We start from the raw sequence: 12,066 nt of genomic DNA, 5'->3' as shown, positions 1-12,066 counted from the left end.
CTTAAGTAGATACAAAATGGAATTATTTCTCTCTATTTCTATAACTATCTTCATTGTCATTGTGGATACGGATTTAGTTTCTTCTCTTTGAAAACTGGGGAAAGCTACAAATCCTGTGGGGTTTGGGGCCTAGTCCTCTACCGGGGTTGTTATACATGATAGTCCTTCAAATACTCGAAGACACCTATCCTGTCTTCTCTTCTCCCCACCTTCCTCTTTTCTTCTTCGGGTTTTCTAGCTTCTTAAATTGATTCTCATATGATATGAACTCAGGGACCATCATCATTCTGGTTACCTTTCTCAGACAATCTCTACATCAGGGCTTCTTAAACTTTTTCTACTCACAAGCCCTTCAGTGCTTCTTACACTGTGGGTCATGAGCAAAACAGTACTTTTCCTTTACAATGTAGATTCCGAGCTCTTCATTTAACTGAAACTGCTCTCTCCAAATTTACCAGTGATGTCTTAATTGCCAACTTTGTTATCCTTTTCTTAATCTTCATTCCTTTCTAGATGTGCTCTCCTTTCTGGTTTTCTATGTTCATTTTATGTCTATGGTCGTTCTCTGTTCATTTTCCTTCATTTTCTACCTGAACCTTACTTTTCAACTTTGCTAGGACGTCATCCATATCAGACACTTTAGTTGCGAATATAATTCAAACCTCTCTCCTTCTATTTTCTCTTTACATTGTCTCACTTGGTGACCTCACCAGCTCTCATCAGTTTAATTATCATTAATTATTAGGATTATAAAATTTATATATAATGTTATATTAATTATTATTATCCAAAATTATTAATAATCTTTACACATCCACCCTGAATCTTTCAAATGAACTCCAGTCATCCATCTCCAACTGCATTTGGAATATGTCAGACTGAATGACCTATATCCATGTCAAACTCAACATGTTCAAAGTAAAACCTATTACCTCTCCTCCCAAAACAATCTCTCTTCTGAACTTCCGTAATATTGTTGAGGTAACCACCATTTTTCTAGTGATCCTGGTTTGAGCCTTTGATATTATTCTTGACCCTCCCCCCTCCTTTATGCCAGATATCCAAGTCAGTTGCTAGATCCTATAATTTCTAACTCAATGAAAGCTCCAGAATCTATTCCCTTCTCTCCCACATAGTCAATACCTTAGGTCAGGCTCTCATGACCCATTCATCTGGATAACTGCAACAGTTTCTTAATTCTTACCTCTGACTCATCTCATGCTTCACTCAGCTGCCAAAGTGAGTCTCCCAAAGCATATAGTTGACCATATGATTTCCCTATTTAATAAACCCCAATGGCTATCTCCAAAAAACCAGACTCCTCTGTTTAGTTTTTAGTGACATGGTAGAAAGAACATTGTCCCTGGAATCAGAGAATATGGATTTAAATTCCAATTCTTTACTATCTGGATGATGTAAGACAAATAACTTAGCCTACTTGAGCCTCAGTTTCTTCATCTGCAAAAGGAGGGGATTGGACAATGTAGCCTTGGAAGTCCTTTCCAGTTTTAGATCTAGAATTCTATAGTTATATGATCCCTTTATCATCTGGATCCAACTGCCTTTCCTAAATCATAGACATGTTCCTATTCTCTTAGATGTTCCTCCCTTTTTTGACACTCTACAATTCTGCCAAACTACCCTTCTTGCTCTTCCACACATATGGCACTCCATTTTCCTTCTCTGTGTCTTTATGTCTTTATACCCTCTGCTAGAATTCACTCCATCTAATTTCTACCTCTCAGAATCCCTTCAAAAGCCCACTCAAATGACACCATTTACATATTTCCTTTCTTGATTCCCCAGCTAGTACCCTCTCCCCAAGAATCTGCCATTTTTATTTGTATACACTATCTATCTATCTATCTATCTATCTATCTATCTATCTATCTATCCATCCATCTATCTTTTATCTTCCTTGATAGAATACAAACTCCCCGAGGGCAGGAATTATTTCATTTTTGTTTTGGTATCCCCGATACTTACCACAAAGCCTTGCACATAACAGGTGCTAAATAAATTTTAGTTGATTTATTGGTTAAAGAATCTCATGCATACATTAAACTTATACAAAGTTTCTTGACAAATTCAAATGCTGAGATTGTAGAATGACTAAACAAGGCCTTAAAGACATTCACACTTCTCATGAAGGTGTCATGAAAGATGCCTTGTGCAAGGTCCAAATATCAAGATTCCTTATGGAAGCTGAGGTCTTTGGCATGCTTCTGCTTACAGATATAATTGATCTGATATACTTGTAACATCAATTGCTAGTAAATTACATGGCTATCTCAATGCAATCCAAAATGAGAGGATCTTAGATTAGAAAGGAACAGCAGAAACCACTAGTCTAACATGTGTCTGAGGGTTCCCTCTGTACTATATGTGACATGTACATAGGCTCTGCTTGAATACTTCTAGTCATGTAGAGCTCACTATTTTAAAAGGCAGCTTATTTTACTTCTTGTTAACTCTAATTGTTAGAAAACATTTACTTATATCAAGACTACCTTTGTGTAGCTCTAATTTACACTCATTGTTCCTTCTGGGGACAAGGAGAATTAGTTGAACCTTCTTCCATGTGGTAGCCCTACAAATACTAAGAAAATGATTATCCCCTTCACCCAATATTTTTCTTCTTCAGGCTCCATGCCTTAATTCTTCCAATTTATTCATGCGTGGCATGATCTTTAGGCTCTTCAACAACCTGGTTGCCCACCCCTTGACAATCTGTAGTTTATCTAGACCCTTAAAATGTGGTGTCAAGAAATGAACATAAAATTAAAGATGTGATGTGACCAGGTCAGAGTATAACGGGACTATCACGTGTCATCCTGAATACTATACTTTTCTGAATGTTGCCCAAGTTTCCATTAGTTCTCCCCACCCCATTTCCATAGTACATTGTTCACTCATGTTGAACTTGCATTCCAGTAACATCCTCAGGTCGTCTTTTGATGACCAGCTGTTTAGTCATGCTTCCCTCATCTTGTGAAGCTGATTTTTTTCAAATCTAAATGTAAGAGTTTATATTTATTCTTACCCGATTCAGACCAATCAAACCTGTTAAGATCTTGTGAGATTCTGCCTGTTGTCCAGTACGTAAGGATACCCTATCCAGCTTTGTACCATTTGAAGACCTGATAAACATGCCTTCCATACCTTTAGCACTGTGACTGAGGAAAATGTTGAACAGAAGAGGACCAAACACAAATAAATGGGGCACTCCACTAGAGATAGCTTTCAGAATTCGCATAAAACACTTAGATAGCAATTTGGATCTGATCTTTTTCTAATTTTATTGCGCTCAAGCTAAAGATATTGTCTTATCTTGCCTTTCTTCATCTTGTCCACAAGCATATCATCAGAGACTTTGTCAAATATTAGACTAAAATGAGAGTAAAATATATACCATATTCTCTCCATCCTTTCAAGAAAGAAAATAAGGTTAGCTTGGAATAATAATAACAGCTAACCTTTATATAGTGCTTACTATGTGCCAAACACTGTGTTAAGTGTTTTATTCTTGATAAAGGCTTACTGGCCCTCTGTGGCTCTTGCTTCCTTTTCTAAATATTCACAAATCATTTAATAATATATTCTAGAGGTTTCCCAGGAATCAGTCAAGCTCATTGGCCTGTAGTTTTTTTTATTTCAGGTATTTTTTTTAAAATAGGGCTAATATTGGCCATTTTCCAGCCTTTTGGTTCTTTTCCAGGTGACTCCAATCTTTCAAAGATATTTACAGTGGCTCAGAAATCACACCTGCCAGTTTCTTTGGTACTCTGGGATGTAGTTGATCTGTGTCTGAACCCACCAGGGACAGTTACCTTTCCTTTTACTGTCCTATAATATATCTTGGTATCTATTCCCCATTAGCCATTTTAAAGGTCCTTTCAAGTCCAAAGATCATTTCCCTTGGCAAAGAAAATAGAAAAGAAATAGAATTGGAGCAGCTCCATTTTTTCACTGTCTTCATCCATTCTAAGCAGTGATCCCATTCTTTCTTTTATTGTCCTCCTTGCCCCAGTACAGCTAACATAACTTTCCATTGCCCCTCCTTTGTTTTGTTTTCAGTGTTCCACACTAACCTCAGCTTTAATGCTATGGATACAATATTACCAACAAAGGACCACGTCACATTTTTATCCCCTGTTGCCTATCTTTGCTTCCATTTTCTTTTGAAGATACTTCCATCTTTAAAATATCTAGCGATATTTTAAATGGTGAATTCCCTTTCACCTACATTCGTCTTTTTTAGACAACTTCTCTTCCTTTTCCCCATCAGAATCATTTTTGTGTCTTCAGAATTTCATTCTTGAGAGCTTAGAACCCTTCCTAGACCAACTCCTTTTGTAGAATTTTAGCTCCTGTGATGTAGTTCATGATTTCTCATAATAGATTTTCCTGACAATCTATATAGAAAAATTGAACTCATGAAAAATGTCTATTGTCCAGAGTATAATATGGAATGTTCGATGGTTAGTCTATTAATTTATTCCTCAGTTCATTTATTCACTATAGACACTCTACAAGGACAGCTAGTTGGATCCAGAATTGAATTAAAGGATGAGAGCAGGCTAGAATTCACATGGGATATGTTTCTGTATTTTTAATAATTTCAAGCTGCTCCCTGGTCCAATAACTTATATTTAAGCCAAAATATTCTTCCAGTGATACTGTATGGTTGTAAATTTTGGAACACCATAGTCTCAGAAGAAATTTGGGTCAGAATGACCCAAAGGACAATGGAACAGAATGTGGTAGGTTCAAGTAGGCTGAGTCATATTTCCCAAGACGACTTATGCACAAAAGTGGTAGCAACTGAAAAAATGTATGCCAAAAATGAAATAGTGAGAGGAAAATTCACTATATGGACAGCTTGTTGACTGTCAACTGGAATGTAAAGAGGCATAGAGGAAAGCCTTAAGCACCCTCTGTGGAAGATCTGTGGGTGAACATGAATTAGAATTACGCCAGAGGAGAGGTTGCAGAGGGGTTGAAATCTATATAGAGGAAATAATCTCATTAATGAGATAACAGTTACAGTAATGTATATAAATATATTTTAAATGTTAGCTAAGGCTAGTTAGCAATATATAAAATAGAACAAAAGACACTGTTTCAGAGTAGCAAAATTTGGCTATTAGTTACATTCCCGATATATGATGAATGTTTAAGAATGGGAATAGATTAGGGATTCAATTGAGTATCTAATTAACACAGAAAAAATAAGGACCCTATTAATAAAAAAGTAATTTATTACTTTTAATAGAGAAATATAAGTAATTGTACTTATTAACTTTTAAAATCAAAATAAGGAGAGAACTGAAAATTCTATTTGATAACTGCAACTCTCCTACAGAAGCATACATACTATTAAGAGAGAAGAAGTAGGACAAGCATAGGGAGAAAAGAAACAGAGGCATTGATTCACACCAACTGATAAGTAAATATCATGGAGGTAGAATTGGGATACGGACTGGACCTATGATTTCATTCACATAAGGAGAGCCTGTTGAGGAACTTCCTCTACCAGTGCAGGTCATCATGTTCTCATCAACTTGCAGTTTTAGGGAGTTGCCTAGAGGTTGGAGTGTTAAAAGATTGTCTCAGGGTCATCATGATGCAGGCAAGTCATAGGATTAACTGTGTATTAAATACTTATAGCTAAATCATTTAGATGCTAAAGAAACATATTTTAGTCTTCTAATAAGCAGCTGGATTTATTTTTCTGAGTATTTTATTTAATATCAGAATCCATTCCTACCTCCCAGTTCCATGAATCTCTTGCCAGAAAGATTTTGGCAGTCAGTGTAATTTAAAAAAATTAAATAGATGTCTATAATAATTGCTCACATTTAGATAGTACTTTAAAGTTTGCAAAGCACTTAACATATATCATTGAACTTGAGCCGCACAACAACTCTGTAGGGTAGGCACTGTTTTATTATTATCATTGTTCCTATTTTCCAGCTGAAGACACTGATACTCAGGCAAAATTACTTGGCTAGGGTCACTTAGCAATTATTGGGGATATGAACCCAGGTTTTCTTCACCCTATGTCTAATACAAACCACTAGTTTGTCTACCTGACCCAATGTCTACCATACCACTAGGCTGTAAAACTTGATTCTCTTTAATGAATGTTGCCTTGTTATAAACCAGAACATCAATCCTAAGATTGGTTACCTTTATAAACATTTGTAAAGGGAAGGAAGTGAAGAAATGAGTGGTTTTTACTTTGCTTTGAAGATATTCATAGAGCCTTCCATAAGCATCACTAATTATGAAGGAAAATAATCTGGATTTTCTTCTATTCCCTTTTCATAAACTCAGAACCAGGATGACACAGCTGGTTTGTCGTTTCTCGTTTTCCCACCCATACACTGATCTTCCGGTTCAGGGATGTTCTTTTCTGCAATATTAAATTACTATTTGCTCTACTTCACATTTATGCCTCCATCAGGTCCCTTCTAACCAAGAATAATACAGTAAAAAAACAAGATAATGAAAATTACTATAGTATACCATGGCTTCAGTCATAGAGATGGTTAAATCATGTCTGTTGCTCCGGAATGATGTCTGTGTCTCTTCCAGGGTAACATGGAAAGCCGCACAATCCTTGTCCTTCAGATAACAAAGTTGGTATAGATTCTACTGGAGATGGTCCTCATATGGCATCACATTCCCAGAATTTCTCCTTTAGATCATTCTATTGTTTTGTGCCACAGTAACAGAGAAATGATACATTCTAAAATAGAATCCCAATACAGTTCAGGATCCTGGCACCTTTAGCTAGCCCTTTTACCCCTTCACCACTCCCCCCTGCTTTTTGCAGGGAGGGTATATCAGGACTCACTGGGCCCTATTCAGGATTGGTGCACTTGCTAGGACAATACTCAGGATATTTTAAATGGAAGAGATTCATACATCCTTGACTTAACCAAGGCTTCCAGGTAGTTCAGTAGATAATTACTGGAACTGGAACCAAGAAGAAGGTGGTTCAAATACAGCCTCAGACATTCTGCGTGTGATACTGAAGTAGTCAGCTTCCTCACTGACAAAATAAGGATAATAATAGGGCCTACCTCCTAGGGTTGTTGTGAGGGTCACTAACGTTTGTCAAGTGCTTTTCAAATCTTAAAGCACTATATAAATGCCAGCTATTTTTATTATTCCTTCAGAATAAACGCCAACTCATACCATTGGTTCATCTATTTTTTCTGACCTATGTTTTTTCCTTCTGACTAATAAAGACTTATATGTGCAGTTTTAGAAGTTATGATATCCTGACTCTTTTAAAGTGACAGTATGGTGTCTTAGGAGTGACTGATAGATGGGAGATACAGCATGTAAACATAAGTATGCAGGATATGTAAGTCCAGTGCTCATTCAAAATACATGTCAATGTGGTGTCTAAATGTACAGATGTAACCTGCAGGTGGCATGGAGACATATGCATGTATGTTTATATATAGTACATGTACACATATGTGTATATATAGATGTATGTGTATGATTCGGGAAACTGGCCCACCTCTCTCCAAAGGAGACTATAATTCTCACCCATTTTTACAAGTAAAATAGTAAATACAAGTTGGGCAAGTTATAAAATTGGAACAGACCAAAAAATATACAAAAGTAAATGAGTTCTTTAGCTAGGAGTGAAATGAGACATTAACTAAAACAGGGAAATAACATCTCACACAGAGAAGTCCATTTTAACAGCCTCTAGAATTTCAAATAAGGCTAGAGACATCATGCAACTGGTTTCCCATGTATGTCTGTTATTTCCAAGTATTTCTTTTTCACATGGCATGTCCTTCATCCACCTGTCTCTCCCTGAAGAAACTCTGTAATTAACTTAATAAATCCCTTAAGCAGCTACATAGCATTGTTCTCAGCCTTCTTGGCAACAATCCAGAATTGCTTCTCCTTCTCCATACCAGCAATATGTAAAACAAACAAAAAACAGGTTGAAAGCTGGATTATATATGCGTGATATTTTAAGGAATGAGTGAATTAATGAATGAAAAAGCACTAATTATATTCTTACTATGTTTTAAATACTGTGATAAACTGGGGAATACAAATATGAGAACAAAGATAGTCACTTCTCTAAGGAAACTTACATTCTAATGAAGAAGATATAACATAAAAATGTGACGAACAGGAAAGGGCATTTTGGTCTGAAAAGTTATAAGGATAGTGAGTGGGGCAGTAGGTGAATAGATTGACATTCAGGAACAATGGCAGAGTGGGTTTGGTCATGGTCCTTGGCTCCAGAACTTGAATGTGGGGAGGTGGGGATGAAGTAGAGGGAACAAAGGTACATGGATCCTCTAGGACAATGGCCTCTGGGATGGGCAATGAAGCAGTTAATGAGGAGGTTATAGAGGAGGTGGTCAGAGAAGAGAGAGTGAAGTGAAGCATAATTGACATTTTCTTAACATAATATTTCAGGAGAGCAAAGCCTTGGGGCTTAAAATGCTCCAGGACATGGTCTTGGGTGTGGGTAGGAGGGATCACTGGTTTAGGATTTGTGAAGTTTGGTGGCTGGAGAAGAGGGAGAAGGAAGGAAATATAACAGTTAAGGCAGAGGGTTCTTGAAGATTCTATTTTTACTTTGCCCTCTAGTTCTAAGAGATATGATTTATCATTTCTTGAAATATATTATTTTTTGGTCATGGCTCTGAAATCAGAGCAACAGAACTCAAGGCCCACCCTTGTTCCACAGTTCCTGACCTGGTCATTTGCTTGTGGGCTGAATTAATGATCTTCAGCTTGAAAAATGACCCACTGTGGTTTCTCCTTAAATTTGCTGATCACGACTCAGTCTGACACTCCTCTCAAATCTTTACTGGAGTATTTGTACGGAAAACCACACTATTCCTCCTACTCCACCATCCTTTTTGGTCCACCTTTCTCCTAGACTATTGTAACAGCAGCCTAATTCCTCTCCCTACCTCAAGTCCCTTCCCACTCCAATCCTTCATCCACATAGTTACTAAACTGAGACTCTTAAAACATATTTTTGACCATTCCATTTCCTTGATCAAGAACCTTCAGTGGCTCCCTGTCTCTGTAGAATAAAATACAAACTCTTCTGTTCAGCATTGAAAACCAATCTTGCTTCATGCTATCTTTCCACACTGATTTCCTGTTATTCCTCCTTATGCACATTATGTTCCAGACAAATTGGCCTTCTACTTCCTCAATATACAGAGTATTTTGCCTCTCTTAACTCTGTCTTCATACAGACTCTTCCACATGCTTAGAATACTTTCCCTTCTCAAAGACCCTTTTTTTCTGATCCCCCCAATTAATTAATTACTGTGACTATTAATTAATTAATTAATTGATGTGTCTGTTAATTAATTAATTAATGCTTCTACTCTGCCCATATTGCTTTGCATTTACTTTGTATATATTTTGCTTTTAAGAACTGTGTACATCAGAAGTGTCAAACTGTCGGCCTGACAAGCAGGCAAAACGCTCATTGGGAAATGTTTAACAAAATAAATAAAAATACAAATACAATATAGTTAATGTTAATTTGTAGTTTTCTAAGTCAATATGCTCTTTGCAGAGATCCGTTGTTATTTGAGTTTGGTACCAGTGGCTCACATGTTTCTCTCCAGTAGAATGTAAGCTTTTTGAGAATGGGGACAAATTTTAGCCTTTCAAGTTTCAGTGCTAACAAATGTTTGTTAAATTAAGTTAAATTTAAGAAGAGATTACTTCCTGCTAAGGTCAGGGTCTGCCACCTTCTTGGTATACATATATGATTCAAGTTGAGAAAATTGCTTATGCCTCACCAATCAGGGTTTAAATCAGTCAAATAAAATGCTTAGGTCAGGCTCCTTTATTTTGCATCATTCCATGGTATAGTTTATTTTTATTTTTTGTTGAACATAGAGAGAGAAGGGACCAGAAGAGTAGGGAGGATCCTGGAAATTGGAAAAAAAATTAACTCACATACTTTGAAGACTGGTATTTTTTTCCTCTGTACTATGTGATAATACAGCTTTGTCTTCCTTCTTCTGCCTTTTCACAGCTCCATAGCTCTCCAGATGTCCTCTCCCTACATCCTGGAGAAACTGCATTTGTGTTGACTCACAACCTACTTCACTTTCTTATCCCAACATTTGTTCAAAAACAAACCATACTAAATAGTAGAAAAATAAACATACTGGTTTTAACTTAAAAACAACAGAAAAGGGATGTGGTAAATTTGAAGAGGAATTAAAATAAGAATAGTGAAAAAGGAGAGGACAAAAGAAAGGAAACAGAATAGATTAGAATGTTATATATTTCCATCATGTTAAAAACTTGATTGAAAAGCAAAAATGTCAGTCAATTAAATAGTTGTCTCTCTCTATTATTTAAATGCCTATACGGACTTATAATCTCTTAAGTGTAGGCACACTTTCCACAATACCATAGGGAAGTAGCTTCCAGAAAAGCAGAGTGAGCTTGGGGATTGTGGTGGAAGGGGATAGAAGAAGTGGCTTACAGAACTGTGCAATCATATTCTGCCAAGGAGAATGATATTTGGACTAGAAAGATCAGAATAAAAATGGATAAAAGCAATTGAAACCCAAGATAGTAAGAAAGCACCTCATTCACTTTAATGAATTTCATGTCACTAAGTCCAGACCAACTACATTTCATGGTTACCTGAAATAGTCGAAAAACAAATACATTTAATGACAGATTCAGTTTCCAAAGAGATTACAGCAGGTTAAACATGTTGGTTACAACCCATGGAGTTTAAATATAAGAGGGTTAAATGCAAAGTCTTATGCTTGGGTTGAAAAAATAACTTTTAAGGCATCTAATGGGGGAGACATGACTAATAGCAATTCCTCTGGGGAAAAAAAGCATACTGGGATATTTAATAGATGGCAACCTCAAAATGAGTCAATAATGTGATATGGAAGTCATTGCTAATGCCATCTTATGTTACAGTCAGAAAACACAAACTGAAGACCAGAATTGGGAAATTAAAATTCCACTATATTCTACTCTGATTACCACATCTGGAGTCTCATGGCACATTTAGAATAGCACATTTGAAGGACTTAAGAAGCTCAACAATGTCAAGAGGAAGACAGACAGACAGACGAAATGGAGAAAAATCTCAAGCTCATTCTGAAAGACCATTTAAAGTAATTGAGGACTTTTAGGCCAAAGAATTGTAGATGAACATGATAGCTCTCTTCATGCCCTTGAAGAGCTATCATGGGGAAGAGGATTTTATTCTTGGCCTCAGATGGGAGGATTAGGAGCAATTAATGGAAGTTATGGAGAACAAAATTTAGTCTTGATACAAGCAAAACCTTCTTAATAGTTAGAGCTATTCAAAAGTAGAATGGGCTGCCTTGGCAGTAAATGGTGTCTCCTTCACTAGAGAGCTTCAAACAGAGTCTAGACAAGTACATTTTGGTTATATCTTAAGAGGCATTTTTGTTCAGGTACCTTAGGTACCTTCCAGCTCTGAGATTTTGTCCTGTGATTACATGAGTGAATTAGCCTTCTAAGTTGCAAATGGCTTTCTTTACCAAACAAGCTTTGCAGCTGCCAGTACTACTGATCCCCTATTGTCATCTTAAACTGAGGGGGTTCTATGTGGAGAGGGAAACCACATGAATGGGCATCACTTAGATCTCTCTTCTTAGAAGGCCCCCTTCACCTCAAGACCTTTCCACCTTCCATTACAATTGATCCTCTTATCCCTCACTCCTCAGCCAAGGGGGTTCAATTGGGAGACACTATCAGCGCAAACCCTTTCACACTAGAATTCTAATTACCGTTTTAGAGCTGATTTTTCCTTCAAGCCTCTTGATACATGGCACTTCTTTTGTCTTATGGTTAGCAAATTCTTACCTCCTCTTCCTCTAATCCCTGTGATTCAGTGGCAAAGCTTCCCCTTTCCTCTGCTGTCCCTCCCTGTACTTACTATTTCAGCTCTCTTCCTCCCTAGGACCTATCTTCATCTTCCCTCTTCTTGCATAATATTCTCTGGAACCACAATTCTATTGTTAAAAAATTTCCCTCCTC

At 36.9% G+C, this 12,066-nt stretch overlaps 1 protein-coding gene across 1 annotated transcript in view; it reads right to left on the bottom strand.

The window, feature by feature from the left end:
• Positions 1 to 6,646, bottom strand: part of LOC118848415 (WD repeat-containing protein on Y chromosome-like) — a 152,864-nt gene extending 146,218 nt beyond the window's left edge. The window contains exon 1 of the mRNA XM_036757277.1: positions 6,532 to 6,646. Within this exon, the coding sequence (XP_036613172.1) occupies positions 6,532 to 6,546 (15 nt within the window). The 5' untranslated portion in view covers positions 6,547 to 6,646. The remainder of the gene's footprint in view (positions 1 to 6,531) is intronic.
• Between the last annotated feature and the right edge of the window lie 5,420 nt (positions 6,647 to 12,066).

This window comes from Trichosurus vulpecula, chromosome 4 (assembly GCF_011100635.1).
Source record: "Trichosurus vulpecula isolate mTriVul1 chromosome 4, mTriVul1.pri, whole genome shotgun sequence".
Classification (NCBI taxonomy): domain Eukaryota; kingdom Metazoa; phylum Chordata; class Mammalia; order Diprotodontia; family Phalangeridae; genus Trichosurus; species Trichosurus vulpecula.
Note: the sequence above shows the minus strand (reverse complement) of the source record. Positions and strands in the feature narration are given on the sequence as shown.